Source organism: Carlito syrichta, unplaced genomic scaffold, assembly GCF_000164805.1.
Source record: "Carlito syrichta isolate Samal-C Ts95f unplaced genomic scaffold, Tarsius_syrichta-2.0.1 Scaffold308648, whole genome shotgun sequence".
Taxonomy (NCBI): Eukaryota; Metazoa; Chordata; class Mammalia; order Primates; family Tarsiidae; genus Carlito; species Carlito syrichta.
In genome coordinates this window covers 405,344-427,826 of record NW_007252744.1, presented here as the reverse complement: position 1 = coordinate 427,826, position 22,483 = coordinate 405,344, and the positions used below count along the sequence as shown (strand labels likewise).

The following is a 22,483-nucleotide window of genomic DNA, read 5'->3' as shown; positions in this document are numbered from 1 at the left end:
GGCGGAATGCAGTGGCACAATTTATGGCTCACAAGCCTAGAATTCCTGGGCTCAAGCGATCCTCCTGCATTAGCCTCAACAGTAGCTGGGACGACAGGCAGGTGCCACCACACCCAGCTAATTTTTAAAAAATGTTTTGTAGAGACGAGGTCTCATTATGTTACCCAGGCTAGCCTTGAACTCCTGAGCTCAAGTGATCCTCCTGCCTCAGTCTCCCAAAGTGCTGAGAGGAATGGCATGAGCCACCGCAGCCAGCCACAAAAAAGCAATAGTTTTAAAAGGTCAATTATCTATAGATCATAAAGACAGTTTCATGCATGGTGTCAGTTTCATTTTCTTCAGCAGTAGCTTATAATGATAGGATCATGAACAGTGTCAATATAAATGTTTCCAAAGTGTCTTTATCAATAAAAGAGGCTTCCAAAAACAAGATATAGTATACTCTCTTTTCTTTAAGGAAATAAAAGTTCCCTGGGATTAGCTTTTAATATTCCTCTCTCCCGTTCAAAAGTTTTCTGGCAGTCAAAATAGACAAATGTTCTTCTGAGTGGTCACTGCACTTCTAAAAAATTCTTTTCAGTATTACTTAGTAGATGATTTTACTAGATAAAATTGGCTGCCTCAAGGTGCCACATTTCAAACAGAGGCTGATTTTCCATTGATTAGCAATCGTTTTACTTTTTGCTGTTGTATCATTAGAGACTCTCTTGACAGTTTCAAGTTGTTAAAATGCTGCATTTTCCCCTCATTCTTTTGCTTCATAAATCACCACATCAATTGTTCATTTAGGCAGGATAATAGTGCCAGAAAAAGGTCACCAAGCATTACACCACAATTATTATTACCCAGAAAGAAATCAATCTTACAATTTTAGAAAAATAAATATAAAAAGACTATCTTGTTCTAATCAAAGTGTAAATCTACTTATGCATCCAGCCTCTTGTAAAACTGGGTTTAAAACACTCCTGAAGCATTTTTCAAATTCAATTTTTAGGGCACACTAGCTATGCTGAATATGAAAATATATTTTATATTTCTGTGGGTCCTTTTATTTCAGCATTTCAAAGATATTTAATTTATTTAATGTGTCATTACATTGTAAAGTCATTAAACCAAGACAGCCAACAAAGTAAATCATAGGAAGTTTAAGTGAGTTTTTCATCTAATGCAATCACTTTGTTTAATATCTGTGAATAGAATTTAAGACAGATGCCTGCAAATTCTAAATCACTGTCAATGTAGCATGTCTGGGAAATTTTAAAAACTGAAGTATGCATCATAGAACTATAAAGGGGGTAATTCTGTCACAAAATAAAAATAAGTGATATATTATTTTTCATGAGAGAATTTCAAATATCATTAAGTACTCTCTAGGTTTGCTGATGTCAGAAATTATAGAATATCAATAGCAGGTTAATTACCTTATAACCTGTAAATTCAATACTACTTTACTAGCATTACTATGAGTACTGAAAGTACTGAATTAATTAATTAATTGCATTTACTAAATGACAATGCTAGGATACACACCAAATAGAATTACTGTTTCTGGATTGGAATTCAAACAGCTTCATGCATTGATTTTTTTACTCTGAAAAGTAAAATTTTAAACATAGCATAAGGCTTTATTCACATTGCTCAAGAACCACTATACATTGAATAATACTATATTGCTGGATTAATCTACTTGGCTAATATATAATTGCTTCATGAACATATAATATGCTTAGTTAATATAAGCAATAAAAATAGTTAATATATAAATATAAAATTGATAAATATAATTAAATAATGAATTACTTAATATACTATGTTTTTGAAATTTTCTTTTCTTCTTTTTAAAATAGGGACAGGGTTTTGCTATGCTGCTCAGGCTAGTCTTGAACTCCTGGCCTCAAGTGATCCTCCAACCTCAGTCTCCCAAACTGCTGGGAATACAGACGTGAGCCATTATGCCCAGCTCACCATGTATTTTTATACCAAAAAAAATTTTTCCGGGCAACCCCTTCAGGTCCCCTCCCACTGTGGGAGCTTTTCTGTCCTCTCAATAAATCCTGCGTTCAAAAAAACAAAAAAATATCAACTGTTTCAAATATACCATGTTTCATTTAAAAAACCATTTTTGACAGTTATATTTATGTTAACCTTCCAAAACCTTGTTTTTCAACATGAGAAGCTACCACTATCGTAAAAGAAAACTATTGAGCATTCAACATGTTGACATACTTCACTAATAGATTTCCTCCACATGGCTTCAAGTCTGAGTTTATGATGACAAAGCCTTTTGCAATGCTACAGTGATGCTTGATTGTTAAATTAACCTGATTAAAAGCTCCTTTTAATGCAAATGATCTGGAATCAAGACAAAAAGGTAAGCTGGCGTTGTCACACTTGGACAGAAGGTGCAGCAGCAGCTGTAGGGTCTGGCCTGTCCGTCGTGGGTGTTGTCCCCATGCTTAATACTTCCACGCTCTGGCCATCTCTTCACTTAGGTTTTGTGTACTTTTTTTTTTGAGTTGGATTCTCACTCTTTCACCCAGACTGGAGTGCAGTGGCCGCTCCCAGCCACCGCAGCCTCGACCTGCTGGGCTCCAGCGATCCTTCCGCCTCAGCCTTCCAAGTAGCTGGAACTACAGGCGCGCGCTACCACACCGGGCTAATTTTTTTTTTTATTGTAGAGATGAGGTCTTGCCAAGTTGCCCAGGCAGGTCTCGAACCCGCAGGCTCAGGCAATCCACTCACCTCAGCCTCCCAAGGCGCAGGATTACAGGCTGAATCACCGAGCCTGGCTTTGTGTACTTTTTGATTATAAAAGAATTTATGAATATAATGATGTAATCGTGTCAAAATCTGACTACATGATCCGTCCGTTCTTAACTTATCTTAATAAGCATCATTTTATAAAATAATTCTGTATTTGAAATTGTAATTTTTTATTGGTTTATTGATGAGTCAGCTTGTGTTCCAATGCATATCTTTAAGATCAATGTGGCATTATAATGTTTTAATATCTGAATACATGACCTGCTCATTTTCTTTTCCTTAAAATATGGGCTCATTCATTTTCAACTCCAGGAAAACCAATATCATCACTCTATCAAATCCCAAAGGAACCCCCCTGTAATTTTCATTGGGAGTGCCTGAACATTATAAAAACTGATAGGATCTAGGATCGATAGTTCTCCTACTCAGAATTATGATATCATTTACCAAAGAGTAAAACCTGCTCCTTAAAAGCAATCTACTTTTCTTTTTCAGTTCTTATGCATCTATATCAGAATTATTTCTAGCACATATAGGAAAATTAAATTAAGCAAAAAAATAAAGCTACCAAATAATTTGTACTGCTTATTTTTTGAAAGTATCTCTTTTCTCATTATTCTACTTTTTTTGACAATATGGAAAACTAGTGACTTTTGTTTGTTTATACAGAATAAACATTATTTTGAGTTCTTATTATTTTCCATGAATTTTCAGGTGTTCACTGAAATTCTGTGAATACAATTATATATTATTCACTCCCAATTTCTGTGGTAAATGGTTTAAATTTATTATCATATTTAATCCTCAGGAAATAGTTTAGGAAGCAGTATACAGTCTGATAGATCTACATTTGGAGTTTTTCATGTATATGTACATATTTTAACTAACTGTAAAAATAAGGCAAAGAGGAGAGACCCCTGTGAAAACCGCAGAGAACTGTCTAAATATAAAGTGTTGCAATTATTCTTCAGACATACTACCCGTCTCCATGATTTAACAATCATTGCTTTGCTCTTGACCCTTTATTCCAGCAGCCAGCTAACATCTTGACAAAAATTCACGTCCACATATCCAAAAGCAAGCTCATCATCTTTCTCCGGGACTATTATGTAACGTATCTTTTGTTCTCCTATGAGTTTCTGTTACACTGTGTTTTATCTCTTGTGTTTGGTACATCCTACTTCCTTCATCTCCTCTGCAGGAAAACATGACCCTGAAAAGCAGGTACTGATTATTTATAAATCTTTGTAGGATCACATTGATAACAAGATTTTTTAAAAGTCCAACTTCTCACAGGTAAACCCATATTCTGACCCAGAGGAAGGGGGGCTCTCATCCTGGAGTGCAGATGCAACCTTCTCACTCACATTAAGGCTTCAAATAGGGCCTGGCACAGTGAGTGATCCTCCCACAGCTTTCCTCATCAGGACACACCTCTAGAAACAGTGGAATGTGGGTCTTTCATGCTAAACACAAGTTCTTCCCAGAGGGGCCGCTCCAAGGGAAAACAGAGTTCTACGTGAAATCAGACGGCAATTAAGTTTGTTTCTAATTTGAAACAAGAAAATTGGGGGCGACTCTTCACGTAGGTGCAACACAGAGGCCAGCTATACCTAGGTCGCCCATGATAATTGTGCCTTTAATAATAAAGATGTCAGCGGACATTGCCTTGCTAGACTCTGGTGTGGCCATGTGCTCTTTGAGCTATAGCTGTCGCCATGCTTCCTGGCTTTGACTTCCCTCCCCCACCTTGGGGAAGTGAATCTTCTTTCTCCTTTCTCTCTCCCTAACTTTTAAATAAACTTGTCTTTCTTAAACAAATAATAATAATAATAGTAATAATAAAGATGACCATCTAAATGATGAACTGTCCCTAAAATGGCCAATGGGATATTCCATCTACCTAGAAGGGATCAGGCTCTCTTAAATAGTGTTAGATTTTAAAGACACGTAATGAATGGCTCTGCCAATATATTAGATTCTCACCAACAGAGACACACTATATAGTTTGTCTTGCTGTCAAAAGTTTCCAAAAGAGAAACATCAGTGTAAATTAGCATGGTGGCCGTATATCCCCAATGCATGTTGTCCAGCACCAGCATACACCCCTCTGTGTACATCACCCAAATGCTTACATCAAACTCATTCAGAGCCGCAGCCAGCTCGCCAATGCCCGTGTGGCCTTTGGCTTCGTCGGTGGGCGAGGTAGCTTGAGCAGCATTGGAAATGCCAGCAATGGCCTCCTGGACTTGCTTGAACACATAATCTCGGTTGGCTCTTGTGGCGGCAACATCTGGGTGGCGGAGAAACGCTTGCGAGGCCGTGTACAGCATTGTGGCATTCTTCTTAAGAGCCCCTCGGGCGGCGGCCATCTCATCCCGACAGTGAGGGTCCTTCAGTTCCTGTGGGCACAACACATGAAACCTGTCACACGCGTGAAGTTTGCATGGAAGCATTTGCAACAGAACTTGGGAGTCACAGACTCTTATAAACATACTCAATTTTTAAAATCAATTACTTCCCCTTGTGCAGTTTCTACCTGCCAGGTCTTGGCATAAACTCTTCTTTCTTTTTTTTTAAATTATAAAGATGTGGGACACAATTCAGGGTTAGGTATACAAGTGCTGATTATGCAGGTACCCCTGTTGATGAGGTGTGAATCTCCCTCCCCGAGCAGCTTCCCTCAACTGCCAGTCCCACCCCCCTTCCCTGACAGTTTCCCCCTACTGCCAATCCCTTTCTTATAGCATTATAATTGTCCAAGGTCCGCTTATGGGTGAGAACATATGGTACTCTCTTCTTTGTTTCTCTGATAAATCACTGAGTATGATGGACTCCAAATCCATCCAAGTTGCTGCGAAGTCCATATGTTTGTCCTTCTTTATGGCTGCATAATATTCCATTGTGTATATTTACCACATTTTTTTAATCCAGTTCAGCTTCCATGGGCAACATGGTTGGTTCCATGTTTTTGCTATTGTGAATAGAACTGCAACAAATTTACATATATACTGTTCTTTCTACAGGAAATGTCTGAGCTTTCCACTTCCAACCTACCCTCTCACCTGATAGGACTCCACTTACCTGGTCCGTCCTCCACCCAACTCTCCAAGGTATGTCCTCTTCCATCTGTTCCTACATGACGCTATCCCGGTCCTCTTAGTAACACTCATCATACTATATTATACTATTTAAGCACGTTTCCCTTCTATACTGAACCACTAATGGCAGCAGGAAACTGTCTGTCCTGTTCAGTGGTTCTTTAGTCATTATCAAAGTGGCTGGCCCCTGAGAGTCATTCATAAATATGGCTGAAAGAATGCAAACCCAGGCCAACAACAATGTCAGCGTATTGCATGGATCAACAATTAGTTATCAACAGATGGAAAACCTGTACTTCAGTCTACTGAGGGCCTGCATGCCTCTGTATTCAATGACAATTACACAAACGAGGAACTAAACTTTTAATTTTTGCCTGGCACATCAATGCCACTTCATTATCATTATCAGAATAGGGTTCTTCTTTTGTTGTTGTTGACTGCCTCTGATGGCAGCTCATCTTCAAAGTTAGAGAACATAAAATTATAAGCCAAAGATGATTTGTTTTCCTTGTTTTGGATGTCACAAACAATGCCACATCTTAAGGTGTGTCGTTAAGAAAATGTTCACACCATTTTTAGGAATGTTAAAGGCAATTCGCTCTCTGAGAGTCCTGCAGGATTGTCAGCTGAATATCTCTGGGAGAATATTCTTTCAGCTTTAAAACATCAGTAAAGAGGATATTTGAACCACTGAGGTTCTCTTCCTATTTGCTCATTTAAGGCATAAGAGATGGATGACATGGCAATAATGCATTACATCTTCTGTTTTGTGGGTCAAAATAATTCTGAGGCAAGCACGTTATATTTGATACGTAAGATTGTCAAGATCAAGGGAGAATAAATAATAAACAATTAACTGAGTCGTCTATTTTCCTTTGCTTAAGGACAAAAAGTTTTATGTTAGTAGTCATGAAGGAGTCTATGAACAACCAGAACACCTGGTGCAGAGATTCCATTCTTGGGTTTTGTACAATAAAATAAAATAAAACATAAAAGAATCTAAATATAGAAGTGAGAAATGAGGGAGGGATTCTTGCCATGAAGGTATATAAAGAACATCCTCTAATCATAAGAAAAGAACTTGAAGCTACCTACATGTTGAATTATGAAGAACTTGTTAGGCAAACTAATAAAACATTCATTTGATGGACTGTTTATGTGGTTATTAAAATTAGTTTTTAAAAGTAATAACATGGTCAATATTTACAAGCCAAATAAAATAGTAGAACACATATGCATACTTGTATTCATAGTATGATTACAAATATCCTAAAATGTGAAAATAAATAACTGAAAGGTAATATATCAAAATATCAGCACTATTTTTTTGTGTGTGAGATAGGGTGCTATGTGCTTTTTTCCTCTTCTGTTCTACTGTTTTTCTAAATTTTCTTGAAAGAGCTAATTCCTTGTGCCCTGGGACATTAAAACTTAAAGTTCTTAGGCCTTTGGGCTCTAGGACTCACACCAACAGCGACCCAGAGCTCACTCTCTCCCTCTCCTTAGAGTAACTTTGCACCTACTCATATTACACTGTGGGCTACCATACAAGACTCGTTTTGAACAAAAAATTCTTCTAATAAATAGCATACTTAAAAATAATCACATAAACTAAAGTCACCCTTACGTTCCTGTCATCAATTGACCAGATCTTGGTTAAGTTCCTAATCCCAGCATCAATTAAGCCTGGCGTGGAGTAAATACTCGACAAATGTTTGTTGAATGGAACTTTCCTGTCCATCACAGAGAATGCTGGAAACTAGGAATTGCCCAGAATGTTGAGAATTCTGGGATCAGAGTCAAGAGGATGGGTGAAAGGATTTTAACAGACCCTTCCACATTTGGGGTTATTTTTATCTAGGGAGAAAGAAAAAGAACATAGTCTTTGCAAATAGAGCTGTTTATGCTTTCTTTCTCTCTTTCATAAAATATTCACTCTACATGTTACATATCCCAGGCGTGCACACGCATGGTGGCATCCACAAGGCTGGGAGATAAAAAGTGAGGGCAAAGGGTGATGTCCGGAGAGTGACCGCGGCACTACTCTACAGTTTAATTTTTTTGATTTGACCTGTAGCTATTTCCGCAGTGGACAGAAGGTTAGAGTGTGGGAGGGCGAGGTGGGCGGTTCCCACCAGCCTAGCAGGTGCTCTGTGGTCAACTGAGAGTACCCCAGAGTCCACTGTGGCATCGCCACCTCCAGCAGAACTCAGTCTTTGTGATTACAGGTTGCTAGGGCATTGGATAGCAAGCGGATGTAGTTGATCCACTGTTCAAGCCGACAAAATTACAATCTTATTTAAAATCACTCATTTTCCCTCCCCTAGCATTTGCAAAATCTTTCCCACCTGTTGTCTTCTCGCTGCTACATAGTTAAGTTTCACCATCTCCTTTCCAAACTCTTTAAAGCGGTTTGCAAGATCTTGCTCATTTGTGGCATTTTTGACAGCTTCCAAGGCCTCCTCCACCTGAAGTTGTAAAAAAAGAAACAACATATTTATAAGTGGGTAGTATTTAAATATTATTAAACATGTTAGAAAGGCAACCAGTATAAAAACTAGAAACATTAATGTGCTAACATTTGCATGAAATAATAGAAGAGTATCCATAACAATCATTTATATAATCAGATAATATATCTGTTCAAGATTTGCAGAATATTTTGTGCATAAAAGACAAAAATTGCCAAACTCTTAGAATATATGAAATCCTATATTGGCTGTACTTTATTTAATTATGATTTTGAAAACCTACAGATTTCTAATTTAAAATAGAAACACTAAGTAAAACATACTTAAGAAAAAATACACAATTTTAAAACAAATTCTAGAAGCCTTTAGAGGAGTCAGTGGTTCACAATTGAAAACTACAGAAACACTTGGGCTGCTGAAAATTTGAGAGCTTGAATCTGCAATCCATCTTGATAACATCTCTAAATCTGGGACTAAAGAGATTGTGATTTGAAGCTGAGTTTACACCTTGGCATCCAATAGAAAGAGGAAATATCGAGCCCCTAGGAAAGCAAGTGAATTTTTTTTTGTTGTCACTCAAAGGTGACATCATCTGGAGTGGAATGGAAATGAAAAGAATGACAGCAAGCACACTGCCCTACTGAAGTGCTGTTCTTCCAAACGTCTGCAAACTGTCTCACTGAACTTTTTCAGAGTAGCACTGGACCGGAAGTAGAAATTCCTTTAGTTAGGAGGCACTAATGTTTCCTCCCCTCTAAAATGATCTTAACTGCAGCGTGGTGTGAAAGGTTCCACAATTAGATACCTTTAAGATTATAATATCTGTGGGCTCAATTTCAAACTAAAATCAAAATATTGGAGTGAAGTCACTGTCATTCTTGGTGGAAATAATTTCAACAGCAGAAATAGACAAAAACACAGTCATGAGTGAGTAAGGCTCAAGACAGATGGGTTGTTGCAAAATCAAATATTCTTTTTTTTTTTTTTTTTGAGTTGGAGTCTCACTCTGTCGCCCAGACTGGAGTGCAGTGGCCGCTCCTGGCCACCACAGCCTCGATCTGCTGGGCTCCGGTGATCCTTCCGCCTCAGCCTTCCAAGTAGCTGGAATTACAGGCATGCGCTACCACGCCCAGCTGATTTTTTGAGTTATTGTAGAGATGAGGTCTCACCTGTCCAGACGGGTCTCGAACCCACGGTCTCAGGCAATCCACTCATCTCAGCCTCCCGAAGGCACGGGATTACAGGCTGAGCCACTGAGCCTGGCTGAAATCAAATATTCTTAAATGTGAAAGGAGTCTGGTAGAGAGTCCCCTGACTGGCACATGTTCCTCAGAGAAGCAGTAAGAAAGTGGAGAGAAGGCAGCTTTGAAAGAAAAGAATTGCTACAATAAAAACAAAAACGGACAAATAGGGCTTAATTAAACTCAAAAGCTTCTGAACGGCAAAAGAAATAATCAACAAAGTGAACAGAAAACCCATGGGATGAGATAAAATATTTGCAAATTATGTCTCAAAGGATTAATATGCAGAATCTACAAGAAATCCAAAAAATTCAACATGAAAAACACAAACAACCCTATCAAAAAGTGGGCAAAGCACATGAATAGACACTTCTCAACAACAAACATGAAAAAAACGCTCAACATCTCTACTCATAAGACAAATGCAAATTTAAACCACAATGAGATATCATCCTACACCAGTCAGAATGGTTATTATTAAAATATCAAAGAACAACAAATGTTGGCGTAGATGCAGAGAAAAGGGAATGCTATACACTATTGGTGGGATTGCCAACAAGGTAAACCTCTATGGAAAACAGCATGGAGAGTTCTCAAAGCACTAAAAATAGAACTACCATTCAGCCCAGCAATCTCACCACCAGGTATCGTCCAAAAGAAAAGAAATCAGTATATAAAAACAGAATCTGTACTTATATGTTCACTGCAGTGCTATCCATAACAGTAAAGTCATGGAACCAACCTAAGTGCTCAATAATTGACTGAGTAAAGAAAAGTGGTAGATATATATCGTGGAATGCTATTCAGCCATTAAAAAAAATAAAATCCTGGCCTTTGGAGAAACATGAGTAGAGCTGGAGAAAAGCATCTTAAGTGAACTAATTCAGAAACAGAAAACCAAACCTCATATGCTCGTACTTATAGTTATAAAGATGGAAATAATAGACATTGGGGACACTAAATAGAGGGAGATGTGGAAGGGGGTTAGGGCTCAGAAGTTACCTACCATGTTCCATGTTCATTGTCTGGGGAATGGGTAAGTTGAAGCCCAATTTGCACCAGTACACAATATGCCCATTTAGCAAATATGTATTTGTACCCCTTGAATCCAAAATGTTGAACGAAAGGAAGGAAGGAAGGAAGGAAGGAAGGAAGGAAGGAAGGAAGGAAGGAAGGAAGGAAGGAAGGAAGGAAGGAAGGAAGAAGGGAGGAGAAAGTAATAAGAAATGCAGAGAATATTTGAGCAAAATTCAGATTTGCTCTTGTAGTTTTTGACAAATTAAAGGAATACGGACACAGTTCATTGTTTGATAATTCAAAAACAAAATTGGCTACTAAAATGGTTGGAAATAGCCACAGATTTACTCAGATTTGAACTACAATGATCCACTTTTACTGAAGCTTGATGCAATCACGAACGTGGCTAATACAACTTCCTTATCAACTTTTACTGAGTGATGGAAGAGAATACGGTATCTAAACTAGTGATAATAGATATCATCAAGCCTCTTATCTCATATATATCATAAGACCATTTAATTTACCAAGTAGGCTAACTCATGTAAGTAAGGAAAGAGTTTTAGCAAACAAGGGAAGTTATTTTAAATGATGATGGGGGGTCGAGCTCGATTCCACGTAGTTTCCATTCACATCTTGTATAAAAAGTCTGCATTTCTTCCCCCAATTATAAATATATAAAATGATGATGTAACCCTTCAATGCAAGTTGTTTTCAATGCCTCACCAGACTGATATTTCTCAAGTAAAAGAAGGCAGCACAGTTGTAAAAGGGACAGTTGTGTGTTAGGAAGGTTTTTGGGCACTCAAATCACATTACATTTTTGGGTATGAAATGGCACATTTAAAACATTTTCAAAGTTTAATGAGAATCTCACACTTCAGATCTTTAAAATATCAAATCAGTGATCTCTTATGTTCTAATAAATTCATAATCACCTAACTTGGCTATCAACAGATCATCTAGAGGCAGTTCTTGGCAGTTAATTTGTTCCTGCTGCTTGTTTGAAATGTAAATCTTTTCTCAGGACATAAACATTGGTTCCAGAGAAGAGCAAAATAATTATCTCAGAGAAAGCTAAATTCAGAACTAGTTTTCTAATATATATAAAACAGGCTTTTTACCAGTTGTTAATCAGGCCAATTTGGAATATTTATTTTATTGCATTACACATAACTTACTTCCTCATTGGTTTTCTCTAAGAATTCAGATGCCAGTTTGAATTTATACTTATAATTCAATTAAGTGCTTTTAAAAGGAAGCACCAGCCGGGCTCAGTGGCTCAGCCTGTAATCCCGTGCCTTGGGAGGCCGAAGTGAGTGAATTGCCTGAGCCTGCGGGTTCGAGACCCACCTGAGCAACTTGGCGAGATCTCATCTCTACAATAAATCAAAAATTAGCCGGGCGTGTAGCACGCGCCTGTAGTTCCAGTTACTTGGAAGGCTGAGGCGGAAGTATTGCCGGAGCCCAGCAGGTCGACAGAGTGAGACTCCAACTCAAAAAAAAAAAGAAGCACCAATGATGGGATCTATCTGTGTAAAGTAGGCTTAGACACACTCGGAGCGTGAATCTAGAAAGATCTGAGAAGTCACCTAGTTAACAGTTGTCAAAAACAATCATGGCTCAGAATCTGTCCAAGATCCTACAGACATGAATGTCACGGGACCAAAGTCTGGACTACAGGCACACATCTCTTAGAAGAGAGACAGATGAGAGGTGGGAATGGATGGATGGATGGAGAGTCAGACACAACGTTGAAGGAGCAAAGAAAAAGAAGAAAAATGAGGTTCAGTGATCGGGCACTTTTGACAACCGGAAATTAATATAAAAAATCAAATTTTGATTTTTGAACACAGTCAATGATCTTTTGTTCTTTCTAGGAATCTGGAAGATATAAATGGGCTCTATGGGTCAAACAAATGTCTTGCTTTCAAATCTTAACAGGCCATTCAAGAGTGCAGGACTGCCAGCTGAGCAAAGAGTGGAGCTTTTATATAGAAGATGAGTCTAGGATACTTTATCCAAAGTACTCCTGTCTAGGCCCCATCAGAGAGGAAATAAGTCTGTGTGAGGAGGGATCAGGGTCTGGGTTTGAATCCCAGCTCTGTTATTGGTTAGCTCTGTGATCCGAGGCTGGCTATATAAACTCTCTGACCACAAGTGTCTTCATTAATAAAAAGAGGGTGAGGCCAGGTGCAGTGGATAATGCCTGTAATCCTAGGATTTGGGGAGGCTGAGGCAGTAGAATCGAGACCAGAATTTGAGACCACGCAGGGCAACATAGCAAGACCCTGTCTCTTCAAAAACTTTGAAGTTAACCAGGCATGGGGACACATGCCTATAGTCCCAGCTACTAGAGAGACAGGCAGGAAAACCTCTTGAGTTCAGGAGTTTTTTTGACTGCAGTGAGATATGATCATGACACTGCGCTCCAGCCTAGCAACAAAATGAGATTCTCTCTTTAAAATAATCTAAAATAAAGATAAAGTAGAATGAGGGCAATGGTGGCTACACATGATGCAAGGTTGTGAGAATTAAAGAAGATAAGAAATGCAAAATATTCAATGCTTAGCAAAGTGCCTGGCAAGAATCAGTAGTTCCGTGAATAGAGATATTGACCTGGGCCATAGAATCTCCCTTAGAGGGAAAAAGATTCCTCAACAACTTTGAAGAAGAAGGTCTTCATCTTACTCTTGAAATGTTTGCAGATAACAGGGACCGCGGGAGGGGTGGAAGGAAAGCTGTGCAGAGGACACAGACAGCCGGCTTCTCGGGTGGCTCTGAGGATGCTGGTGACCATGGCAGAGCCCTTAGGAAGGGGGAGGTTTGGAAGACACTTACGTCCCAGATTGGAAAATGGTTTCCAATGAGCTGACATTAAGGGAAGATTCAGAGGCAGATCTCATACTTTCCCCATTGAAAATACCCTCATGGTCTTGGACTTACAGTCATTCTTTTCCCACAAATCAGGCTGGGTTTATAAACATCAAAACAAGAGCTCTTTGCTGAATCACGTATCTCTATCTTTAATATTTGTAGCAAGTGCACAGAAAAAAACTGAAGAGATGGACATTTTAGAAAAGACATTAAGATGTCTCTTTCATTAGCAGGCTTAGAAATTACTTTCAGAACTTGTCGCTTAAAGCTCTTAAAATCTTGGCATTTTTATGGGCTTGTTCACAATCCCCGTACCCCCATTCCTAAAGTGCGCCTGCCTGTCACTATGATGCGGACAATAGCTATGTCAGATTGGTTGAGATAGTGTCTAAATCAGTCTCTGATTGTCTTGGTTGAAACTGCCCTTGTTTACATGCCTATTAAAAAGTAGCCTGAAAATGCACTTATTCACTAAGTATTGACGAAGCACCTTCAATGAGATAGGCGGGTATATGGGGATGGGGGAGTGTTAAACTGAGGAATCTGACCCTTCCTTGCCTGCTTGGTGTGGTCCGGTTCCCCTGTAGACAACTGCTAACCAGATTCGCACTAGAAATCAAATCATTGTTGTTAAAAATCACCATTTCGGTTTGGACAGGCTGACCTTGTTCCTGGGTTCTGCTATGGATACTTAGTTGAGTGGATTTTAAGCAAGGCTTGTGAAACAATTTAACAAATCACATATAAATCTCTTGTTAGGGTCTGGTTTTACAGCTACATTAAAAATGTCTATCTTGGAAATAGGAGCTAGCTAAGTGAAAGATGAATGAATGAATATGATACCCCAAGTCTAACAACTGTACTCATTTAGCTATATATTCTGACTATTGGTGTCTCGGTGTTACGGTATTTCTTACTTTATCTTTCTGCCTCCTAATTCTAAGTTGATCCTCTTGATTAAATTGTCTCCTTCCTTGTTAACAAGTGAACAAAAAAGGATTTTATTAGAAAGCAAGAATGATTACATGCTAGTGTCATTTATTCTTAAAGAGTCGTGTTTTATAATGCACAACAATAATGTCGTTTATGGTATATTTTCAAAGTTATTTTCAGTTTGTGCGAGACAAATGACACCAGACAGCGTCACTGAGTGCTTTTGAGGTACCAGGCATTGCTCCAAATACTCCATATACATTACATAGATGTTATGTAGTCCCCAAAGAAGTTCTTTGAATCTGATAGTTTTCTTAATCCCATTTTAAAGAACAGAGACTAAAATCTGAGCACAGAAGTTACCTAGCCTGTCAGAGGACTCATAGTATTAATAAGGGCAAGAGCGTGGGTTTGAACCCAGGTAGTTTGCTCCAGAGCTCATACTCAATGTCTGGGTTATGCCACGTTGATTTTTTCAGAAAAAGTGAGTTTACAAAGTTGATGAAGTTTGGGTGTGGATTAAAAGGACCCGTTGATTATGAGGATTAATTAAGAGGCTTGTCTTATCTGATCAGTCCCCAAATTCTAGTCACTGTTCCTCCTGATCTGAAATATCCCTAAAATCATCCTCTTTTTCACAACACACACTGCCATTGCCTCAGCCAGGCCTTTCATTCATTTACGGGGCTAAATCATTTCAATAGTCCCTTTATGTATCCCTCTTCTAATTCTTTCTCCACAGTGATACCAAAATTATTTTTCTAAATCACAAATCTGGTTGTAATGCTTAGTAGTACTCAATGGTTCCCCACAATCTACATGTTGAGTGCAAACGAATTACCCTGTTATCCAAGACCCTCCACAGCCTAATGTCTACATGCAACTTTGCTATTGTGTCTCCCCACCTATGCTCTGATGACAGAATCACTACTATTTCAACACTTTAAGATTCCTCTCTTGATCTCACACCTTTGTCCATTCCTTGGTGTGTGAAGCTCCCTGTTGTGGACGGCTGTCACTGGGCCTGAATTCATCTCTCTTTTTGTGGCAGTAATACCCTATTTTCTTCCCGTAACATAGTCATCCCCTGCGCAGATTATCAAACCCAAATTCACCCTTTCTGCTTACACTGTGAAAACTTGGCTGGGCCCTTAAAATATTACGTCTTTCCCAGTTGGCCCGATGTTAAGCTTTATTGGCAGAGAGGGTCAGATGGAAACCGCAGGAGGGAAGGTTTTTGTGCCCTGTTTCTGTTCCCCCAACTGGCTCCTGCTGAAATGTCTGTAAGGCCTATAATGACCTATAATAATTTGCTTGACATAAGTAACTTCATTTTGTTAAAAATCCTCCATCTTAGCAGCTTGCCTACCCGGATGTAGCCTCCCCCACAAAGTGTGACTGTTAAAACTTTCTCATAATCACAGACCAACATCCTTGTCCCTCTTGAACTGTTCCCCCTGAATGTTTGAAAACTCCCTAACCACAAGTTCTCTGTAATTGTGTAGTTTTACTTTGACTTAACCAAAACCAAAATCCCTCGGTTTTTAGTTCCTTGTTCTCCTACACCCTTCCTCCCCCCACGCTATGTAGCCCAGTTGCGATTTTTGCCTTTAAAAATTCCTTGCTTGCTCTGCTCGGGGCCGAGAGATCTTTTTGGGCATTAGCCACTCTCGACCACTGGCTATTAAAGGACTCATAATTCGATCCTCAGTGTGTTGGCGACTCCCCTTTCTTGCAATCTGGCTGTAACACTGCAGCATGTCTCCAGCATGGGTGGCCAGCACCTTTCCTCAGTACGCTCCCCACCCAGGCTGTTCTGTAGCAGAATGCTGGCAGTGACACATCTTTCCATGAGTGGTTTTCCTGGACATTCTAAATGGCAGATTTCCAGCAAGTTTCATTTGACTGTGTGACACCTCAGTGACCTCTCTCATCAAGCGATCTAGGGCCATGACTTCTGACATCTGAATCTCAGTCCTGGTCAGTGTGTGTGTGTGTGGGGGGGGGGGAAGCTCTCAAGAGTGCTCTATCCCAGTTTCTCTGCCTATTTGCCAGTCCTGTATTCCTCAGAGCCCCCCGTACCGCTTACAAACCAATCCCTTATTACATCAACCTGCAATGAGAGCTCAGAATCCTTTCCATTAAACATTCTCTGTTCAACTAATAAGATCGTGGTACTTTTGTTTGAGCGATTAAGGAAGAGAATTTCTCTTTTGTGTTATCTTTAGTCTAGGAGCTTGTAGCCCTGCGGATGATTGTCAGCCATTTAGAGACCATGAGAAAAGGGCCTGCAGAGAACAAAGTCTTTGGTGAAGAAAAGGAGAGAAAAACTTGCTCTTTCTCACATTTTTGCACCTTGATCAAGCCTTGCCTGAAGCTGCTACCTCGGGACTGTTAGTTTGGTGAGCCAATATATTCGCTTTAAAAAAAATTGGCTTGAATCAGGTTTTCTGTTACTTACAACAGAAAGCATTCTAATTATATTCTCCTTCCACGTAAAACTACTGCAATATGCACCCTTCCCCAACATGCATTGTATTCTTTTCTAACATCCTAATGTCTTCCCCACTAGCCTATAAGGTTTTGAAGGCAGGAACTGAGTCTTACTACCCTTGAAGTAATATATCTTGGCACAATGCTTTGCATATAGTAAGCACCCACACCCAATAGTATTTCTTGAATGTATAACAGAATAAGGAAATTATGAACAATCCAGCTTCATGAAGCTACCTCCATGATAGCTCTGATCGAAAAGATATGCTAAGAACTTGGGCTGTATTTTTTACATTTATAATCAGAGACAAGGCTATTTTATACCAACTAACTATTGTCACTCCAACACACAAGCCATGTCAGAACTTCAGGACCATCGACTATTGAGAAATAATAAGTTACTGAGGTTGGACAAGACTCTTTGGCACTAATGTCACAAAAAGCACAGACAGTGTTAAGACCACCATGTCTCATCAATGGGGCAGTGAATTAGATCTGACCTCTGGTAGCCACTAGGAAAATCTGATTTCCCCAAGAAGTTGACTAAGGAGTTACTGTTTTCGACTTTGCAATTCCATTTTCTAGAGAGAAATTCTCAGGGAATAGAGAACATCACTATTCAAGGACCTAGTCCGAGGATAGAAAAAAAAAGTGATTGTTTTCTCTGACATGCACATGTCTAGAGGAGTTTGTGTGTCATGCTATCACTCACGCTAATAATTGACAATATAATCTGATTATATTAATTCAGAGCCCAGGGAAAATAAATATCCCTCTTCATGATCACTGACTGAAATGCAGGATTCCTTTCAATCCCTGGGGTGCCACATGTCAACTAATACAGTGACAATCTCAAGTGATACAGGATATTGTAGGTGTCTAGCTAGGAAATCATTCACTAGCAACTTCAGCAATAAAAGTGATTATAATTCAGTTTTTTTTTTTAATGGTGCTGATGCATAAATGATCACTCTAGCTTTGCTTGGAAATATCAAATTCCCACTTGGGTGCTAACCTGGCTTTGGACCTACATGCCACCCACTGTTTCTTCCTTGTCCTCTTGAAATACAGCAGCAACAAAAGCCTCTGCAATCATGTGAATCTTTAATATAATATACCCAGGAAGAATTTAATATTAAAGTACTCATAAAAACCTGCATGATAGAACAAATAGCATAATTTGGACAACTAAAATATCTACATGCTATATGAGAAGGATTTCTTGATAGCCATACAAACCTAAGTTTCAAAATATAATCATAAGGTAGCAGAATGTAAAGACATATACACTGCCAAAATGCACGACCCTGCAGGAATCTTAATTCTTTACTCATTTTCAGAGGCTGAATGGCATTTGCTCATAATTATGCAATTTGCCAACAATTACATATTGAGGTCTAGAGGCAGAGAGTGAAGGTAGGTGTTTTAGGAAAATAAATTGACTATCCTTCATCCACTTGGCAAGCTATTGATTTAAAAACAAGAATATTGATGTCTGATAAAAAAGGGAATTCCCTCTATGTCCCTACAAGTTTCTCAGAGATGAGGAAAATTAATATCTGAAAAGAACACAAATAAAAATTTGATATATGCCTAAAAGATAAAAAGTAAACTACTATGTGACATGCTAAAAGGTAAAATAGATATGTAGCAGTGAACATGGCAGGAAGCTGCAGGACTCACTGTAGGGTATTATATAATCTGAATCAACAGAACATCGGACTCACTGCTTTTAAGAAAGCTCCTGTCATTTTTTTTCCTCATATATATTTTAACATTCCTATCGTAAAGAAATTTATTATTTATTTAGAAAAACCCTTGAGAAAGATGTAGATATTTCTAACTTGCTCCATCAAAACATTTAAAAATATGTGCGATGGTCTTCATCCTGAGTTTAAAAACAAGTAATTAGGCCAGGTAACGTGGCTTACACCTGTAATCCCAGCACTTTGGGAGGCTGAGGCAGGAGGACTGCTTCAACCCAGGAGGTGGAGACCAGCCTGGGCAACAAAATGAGACCCCCAACTCCTTAAAAAATTTAAAAAATTAGCCAGACATGGTGGTGCACACCTATAGACCTAACTACTCAGGAGGCTGAGGTGGGATAATCGCTTGAGCCCAGGAGTTCAAGGTTGCAGTGACCTATGATCACACTCCTGTACTTCAACCTGGGCACTAAAGTAGATTCTCTCTCTCTCTCTGCATCTCTCTCTCTCTCGCCACACACACACACACACACACACACACACACACACACACACACATGCACACACGCACACACGCACACACACAAACACCGGGAGTGCCAAAAATGTATACACATTTTAAAAGCAATGAGGTATTACTTTCAAAGTTGAGTTACGGTAGCAATGTGTAGTATGACGGTTACTCAAAAGATGGCATTACTCAAATGAACACTAGTGTCACCGTGGGACAGGCAGAATGGTATTACAATTTTAATACAATTTTTTCCTTTCTTAAAATATGTATACTTTTTTTGGCACTCTCTGCATACACACACAGACACACACACACACACACAAGAGACAATATAGTACTTCACCATTCATAAGAGGATGTGATTCTACAGTATAAAACATACTACAGAGCAGAATTATGTACTATGAGCATTTGTAATGAATTGTTGTTGATGCACTGTCTTTTTTAGGGGTTAGGGCAGTAGTCTCATGGGATGAAACTCTGATTCATCTGAATCCAAACAGTGTGTGACACAGGCCACAACCTAAGCAATTCGGCGACGGGCACCAGATATTGTAGTTCCTTCCTGACTCCACAAGATAGCAACCTTCCACCACCGCTGCTCACCACAGACTCTGCACTCTAAGTAGAACAAATGTGTTATTTAGTCTACAATCATTTTTAATTTTACTACTGACAATCTGACAGGACTACTTAATATTGCCAGGTTGACCTTTCTGTGATTTTGTGCTAAACCCCCTTTTTTAAAAAACTTCCCTTCCTCGGATGTGAGGAGAAGAGGATGCAATTGACTTCATATTACAATCGGCTGCTGGGGTCTGATCATCCCACAGCACCGGTCAAAACAGGTGGGTAGAGAGGCAGGACCACAGACAGCAACTGGTGCCACACACAGCATCATGTGCCCGAATGGATTATATCTTCCGAGTGTGGGCTGTTCAGGGAGGATATTGAGCCAGTCATCACTTCCTGACAGTCGCTGAGCAGAGCAGCGAACAATGACAGAGATGAAAGGTTAATTTCTTTGGGTTTAGTCCTATTCTCCCTCAGCTGGGGGGAAAAAGAAGATTGTCCAACGGGGGAAAGACTTTTCTAAAATAGTGGCCTTTGAGAGCTGAGCAGGCTGTAAGGGAAAGATAACAAAACCTTTTCTCCAACATGCTTGAGAACAGGGGTATTTGTATCCTAAAAGATGAATAGAACAGAGACGGGGATGGAATGACAGCCGGCCCTGCAGCCGACAAGTTGGTCCAAGGATCTTACAGTTGCTAGGCAGCTGCCATCCACCCATCACTTTAGAATAAGTGCCTCATGGGAATTTTCTCCCAAGTTCGACCTCCCCCAACCCTGAGGACTCACTGCCATTAACTCCACTTTAAAAGATGAGGTGTCCAAGATGTAAGGAGGGTTGCCTGGTAGGTTTCAGCACAACGGGAAAGTGGATGCCAAATCAAGATTAAATCTAGTCAGTCTGACTCCAGCGCCAAAGAGTTAATCGAATACTCTGCTGCCCCTTCACATCCCCGAAAATAGGTGAAGTCCCTCCTCAAATCACTCACTTCAATCAGTTTTCAAGAGCCTTTTCTGGCTTTTCAGGGACTCTTCTCTGGCGAAAAACAAAACAAAACAAAAAACGAAACGTAGGAAAAGCTCCCAAGCATGTCTGCTTTGGGTCCCTTGGCTCCTCAAAAACCTGCATAGAAGCCGTAAAGAAATGTACCTCCTTTTTGACTTTGACCTTGGAGTTCAGGCTGCAGGTGTTGGAATTTGAGGCCTCTCATAATACTGCAGAATGTATTCATACCTCGGAAAACTTGGCCACTTTTTTGGGGCCTGCTTGGATAAAAGACACCGGCCAAGATTTGTTGACAGAATAATTAGGATTCAAGTAATTTCTTGATCTCCTCTATGGGACAAATCTGAACTCAAAAGGGAGGTGAAAGCAGACTCTCATTATTCATCTTCTATCTCACCTGACCTCTACTTCACTAACAAAGAAAATATGACCTTGAGGACTGACTGATGGAAAACATGATAAGCCAGAAATTTCCAAGGTTGGGGGAGCCAAGCCAGTAACTGGCTGGCTCTCCAAAAAGAAAAGCAGATGGCTCACATCTCATCATCTGAGGACCCTGAGATCAGGGTTGGTGCCAGGGTTGGCACCAATATCCAGGAAGCATCTTTAGCTGAGGGCGTGGTATGCAGATTTTCTGAGCAGAGGACATATTCCTAAGCAATTGAATTACATCTTCTTTGTTGAAAAGGTTGAACCACCCTGAATGCAGTTAAATACCATTCAGCAAAGAGAAAAATAGAAAAGGACCTGCTGTCAAGGACTAGGGAGGTTCCAGTAAAATTTGTGACCAACTAATTTGTCTAATTGTTGAGATGGATTTGCTTGAACTTAATCATCCTCTCTACCAGGAAACAAAAGAATTAAAAGGAACCATGGCAAGCAAGGCACAACTAAGGGGGTTTTATGGATAAATGGGGCAAGTATGTGCCCAGCAACCCAATCCTGATATGCTGGATGCCAGGCTTGGTGCAATGAGATTGATCTTGGCCATGGGCAGTGTGGATGGGTCTCTTTTTATTGCCAGACTATAGGTTCAAAGTCCAGTATCTACAGAAAGGCTAGAGCCAATGACAAACTATATTCAACACATGATCCATACCAAGGTGACACAGGTGGTTAGCTACCCAGAAGTGCTGGCCCTAGCCTGAACCATCATGTGGACCAACACTGCTCTGACTTTGGAGACAGGAAAGACAGGTGAGATGTACCACATCCAGGCTCTGTAGCCTAAAATAATGCAATATTATGTACTCCAGGAAGTAAGAAAGAATCCAAACTGAGTTCTGAGGGAAGGAAAACAATTTGTGAGTCTCTTATTACTTTTTGAATACACAAGTTCTGATAATTAAGCTTGCAAGCTTGCCACTGTGTGCTTATATTGGCAGCACTGTACAAACAACGCGGTAAGGTTTCATAACCTTGGGATATCAGTGTCTCACAGCTGTGTTTGTGTCTACATGTGTCGGTGTCTTCCTGAATGGCATTCATTATTGTTTGCGTGTTTTTTGTGTACCCTCGCTAAATGTCGAAGCTTGAATTAGAGCAGCAAACAAATATTAAATGTCTTGTTAAACTTGGCAAGAGTGAAAGTGAAGTCAGGGACATGTTAGTCCAAGTTTATGGGGATAATACCATGAAGAAAACAGCCATGTACAAAAAGATTCCACATTTTTCTGAGAGGAGAGAAAGCATCATTGATGAAGCGAGATCAGAATAACCAGTAAGGAGCAGAACTGATGAGAACATTGTAAAAATTTATCAAATTTGTGCATCGCAATCGTCAGCTGACTG

At 39.6% G+C, this 22,483-nt stretch overlaps 1 protein-coding gene across 1 annotated transcript in view; it reads right to left on the bottom strand.

Annotated features, from left to right (window-relative positions):
* Positions 1–3,089: 3,089 nt before the first annotated feature.
* The window catches only part of LOC103267969 (catenin alpha-2-like), a 275,900-nt gene continuing 256,506 nt past the window's right edge, over positions 3,090–22,483 (bottom strand). The window contains exons 4-6 of the mRNA XM_008065528.2: positions 8,213–8,332; positions 4,895–5,165; positions 3,090–3,181 (exon numbers count right to left, since the gene is read on the bottom strand). Of these exons, the coding sequence (XP_008063719.2) occupies positions 3,090–3,181; positions 4,895–5,165; positions 8,213–8,332 (483 nt within the window). The remainder of the gene's footprint in view (positions 3,182–4,894; positions 5,166–8,212; positions 8,333–22,483) is intronic.